Here is a 3,526-nt window from a genome sequence, read left to right on the forward strand (position 1 = left end):
TTTCTTCATCCTCCCTATATATTTGAAAAAGGACTTTTTATTCTCTTTGATCTTGGACACTAGTCCTAACTCTACGTCCGCCTTAGCTTTCCTGACAGACCCCTTACAGGCCCGAGCAGAGGAGCTATACTCCTCTTTGGTGATAGCACCCCCTTCCACCAGGTGTACACCACCTTTTTGGCAATCAGGCATTCCCAGACACCCATGGTGAGCCAGGGGGCTTTCGGGCACTCTTGCCCCCCTTGCTTCTTGTTGGGATGGTCACCCCTTGGGCCCTGAGTATCGTCTCCTTAAGGAATGACCACTCATCTTGGGCACTGAGTTCCCCTGCCCTTGAGAACCCCAGTGCCTCTCCCACTAATCTCCTCAACTCACTGAAGTTGGCCCTCTTGAAGTCTAGGGCTACTGCCTTGCTGCAGGCCCTTGACACCCTGTGCTGAGTTTGGAAAATGTTGAGGTCATGTTGAGCTGTTATCTACTGAAGACACAACCATGTTACCCATGATTAAATGTAAAAATTCAGGACAAAGAAATGTCTCAGTTAGCTCACTTCTCACGTATATTCCAATTCCTGTAACAAAGGGTGGGCCATTATTTCAGATGAAGGGCCGCTTACCACGTTTTGGCAAGCTGTCGAGGGCCGCAAGGGTAGCCCCACCCCTTGACAGATGTCCCCTGGCCACCATCTTAGGACAAGAAGTCCCTCTCCTTAACCCCTGACTTTTGCCACCAGAAGATCCTCTCCTTGTCCCATGGAAAGTACTCCTTTCAGCAAGGGGGTTTGCCATCTCAGAACCAGAAAAAAACCAAATTATAGTCTAAAGATCAGACATCTACTACAACATACATTAATTTGATTTAAAAAAAAATATTTTTGCCTTGATTTACATGTGTTTGTGTAGTGTCCATAGGGGTGACTGTATAGTAGCTTAAAATGGAGTCTTACTCTTGTATATTGGAGTGAGTGTCAGGGATATGGGTGAGCATAGGTTTGTTGTGGGGCTGTGGGTATGTGGGAGAGGCTGTATGTGTGTAGGGTTTGTGGGTGGGGTAGATAGGTGTGTAGGGGGTTTGTGTGTGGGGTAGGGGAGCATGAGGGTTGTGTGTGTGGATATGTGGGATGTGAATGGGTATGGGGTTTCTGGGGGGCTGTGAGTGTGTGGGGGGAGGGTGGCTAGGGAGGGATGTGGCATGTGTAGAGGGGGAAGACTTGCCTACATTCCCCCTGTGGCAGGCAGAGTCCCCTGCAGTGCTCCTCCAAGCCTGGGCTCTGTGCTCCTGCTGCTTCTGGTCCCAGGGCACCTGCCGTTCTGCCACTTCCCAGTTCCCTCCCCCCTACTTGATGCTCCGGTACCATGTCTCAGCTGCACAGCGGATACTGCAGGATGCAGCAGGAGCTGGACCAGCCCAGCCCAGCCAGCACTGCACGGAGCCAGCCGAGAATTATAGTGGCTGGGCTGGCTCCTGCTGAATCCTGTAGCCTGGTGCTGCAGCCAGAAACCACGAGGTACCAGAGCCACTGATAGAGGGGTGGAGGTGATTGGTGGCAGCAGGTAAATGGCTGTGGCAGGCAGGGAGAAGTGGCAGCGAGCAAGTGAGTGGAGCGCAGCAGGAGCACGAGGCCACGCCAGTGTCCCAGGGACAGTGCTGGCGGGGCCCAGGGTGTGGCAGCAGGAGCCCGGGGTGGGGTCCGGCAGGGGCTCTGGAGCCAGGCCAGGCTGCACCAGCCTGGAGTGGGGGAGCTGGCCCAGCTCCGGAGCCCCTGCCAGCTCAGCCTTGTGCTCCTGCCGCCCGCTCTGGGCCTGTGCTGACCCTGGCTCAATGCACTGGCGTGGACCCCACACTTCCACCCAGCTGTTGCTGAGCTCTACGCACCCACTCGCTGCCCCTTCCCTCCCCCCCACCCTGCCTGCTGCCTCTTTCGGCAGTTCCCTGTCTGCAGCTGCTGCCGCTCCTTTCCACTGCTCATTGGCTGCTCTGGCACCATGTGGCTCCCGGCTTCAGTGCTGGGACCACAGCAACTGGCTTGGCCCGACCCTGAGGATTGGGATGATTTGCCCGCAGTCCTCTCCTGCCTCCCCCGCCTTATCTGAATTTTCCACCAGCGTAGGGAGGCAAGAACAGCCCCAGGAGCACAGGTTAGAACCCTCTGCTTGGCACAGGGCTTCTGGCTGGGGGTGCAGGGGCAGGGCAGCTGGGCCTTGCTTCTAAAGCCAATTGATCCAGCTGGCAACTTCCCCTGGGTCCTACTGCTCCTGACGCCTGTCATCTTTGACAGACAGCCGGGGCAGATATATTAATTTTCTAAATTTTTGAGGGCTGCCCCGCAGGATGGTTAGAATGGTCTGGTTGGCCAGATCTGGCCTGTGGCCTATGTTTTGTCTGCCCCTGGTCCGGAGTGTGTTTTATGGATTGTAATTGTGATAATACACATAATAGACAATATTGTCTACAGCTGCTAAAGATTTTTTGAATCAGAGTAAGGTCCTTCTTATAAAATACAGTAGGTATTTAGTAATACTACCAAATGATATCTAAAGCTGATGCAGGGGGGGGAGTATAAAAAGACGGGGAAAAGTATATGACAGTAGTCTCAGGCATGTTTGGAGACGAAATAACAAATGGAAGGCTATGTAATAGCTTCTTTTAAAGTGTGATGGAGGCTTCTCTATATATTGGAATTATCTGATCTGTAGAAGAACAGGAAAGATCTGTGGTGTTCTTTTTTCCCCTTCACAATTCACAGTACATCTGAATGTGGCCTGTCATCTAGGAGTAGTTAGTGATTTGATACCTTGTTACATGTGGAACTGCATGTTGTGCATATTTTCACTCTAAAGCAAGTGTAATTTCATTGTAAATCTCTCATTGTTACTGCTGGCTTAATGTAGCGCAAATAGAAAAACATACTGGAATGCAACACTGATTAACATGAGTAAGAATTAAATATATTGTATATTTAATTATATGCTGTAGTTCTTGGAATAAAATTGGAGAACTGAACTATGATTTTTGTTTTCCAAAGAAGCTCAGTGATTTGTATTGCAACGTGTAAGCTTGGTGTTTCTATCTTTTAATTTTTTGTTTGTAATTGTATCTTGTACTTTTAGCATGCATATTATAGCAGAACTGTGGTGCTTAGGCTCCTTGAAAAGAAATATAAACTTCTGGTAAGTTTACATTTATGGTTGTTGAATTGTACTTCCTACTTGTTTTTTGTTGTTTATTGCTATTTGAGGAGCATACTATCCTAGCTTTCTTAAGTACCTACACAGTACCTCTGTATTTCTTCTTAGAATAATCCTCTAGGTCAGTGGTTCCCAAACTGGGTTGTGACCCCAAACAGGGTTGCAACATCAGTGGATGGGGTTGCAATAAACAGAGTTGGGAGTGAGGGGATATCCTGAGGAAATGGGGTTATGCTGAGGAAAATGGGGCCATACTGTGGAAAAATTAGAAAGTACTGCTCTAGATGCTCATGCATCTGTGGCTTATGATGATCATTATTTCCCCAAGGACCAGTATT

At 49.3% G+C, this 3,526-nt stretch overlaps 1 protein-coding gene across 2 annotated transcripts in view; it reads left to right on the forward strand.

Moving 5' to 3' along the window:
- The window catches only part of TBC1D32 (TBC1 domain family member 32), a 238,286-nt gene that overhangs the window by 54,655 nt on the left and 180,105 nt on the right, over positions 1 to 3,526 (forward strand). For both annotated transcript variants that reach the window (XM_019520032.1, XM_019520033.1), the window contains exon 10: positions 3,111 to 3,170. In XM_019520032.1, the coding sequence (XP_019375577.1) occupies positions 3,111 to 3,170 (60 nt within the window). The remainder of the gene's footprint in view (positions 1 to 3,110; positions 3,171 to 3,526) is intronic.

Source organism: Gavialis gangeticus, unplaced genomic scaffold (assembly GCF_001723915.1).
Source record: "Gavialis gangeticus isolate Ggan-Ray unplaced genomic scaffold, GavGan_comp1, whole genome shotgun sequence".
Classification (NCBI taxonomy): Eukaryota; Metazoa; Chordata; order Crocodylia; family Gavialidae; genus Gavialis; species Gavialis gangeticus.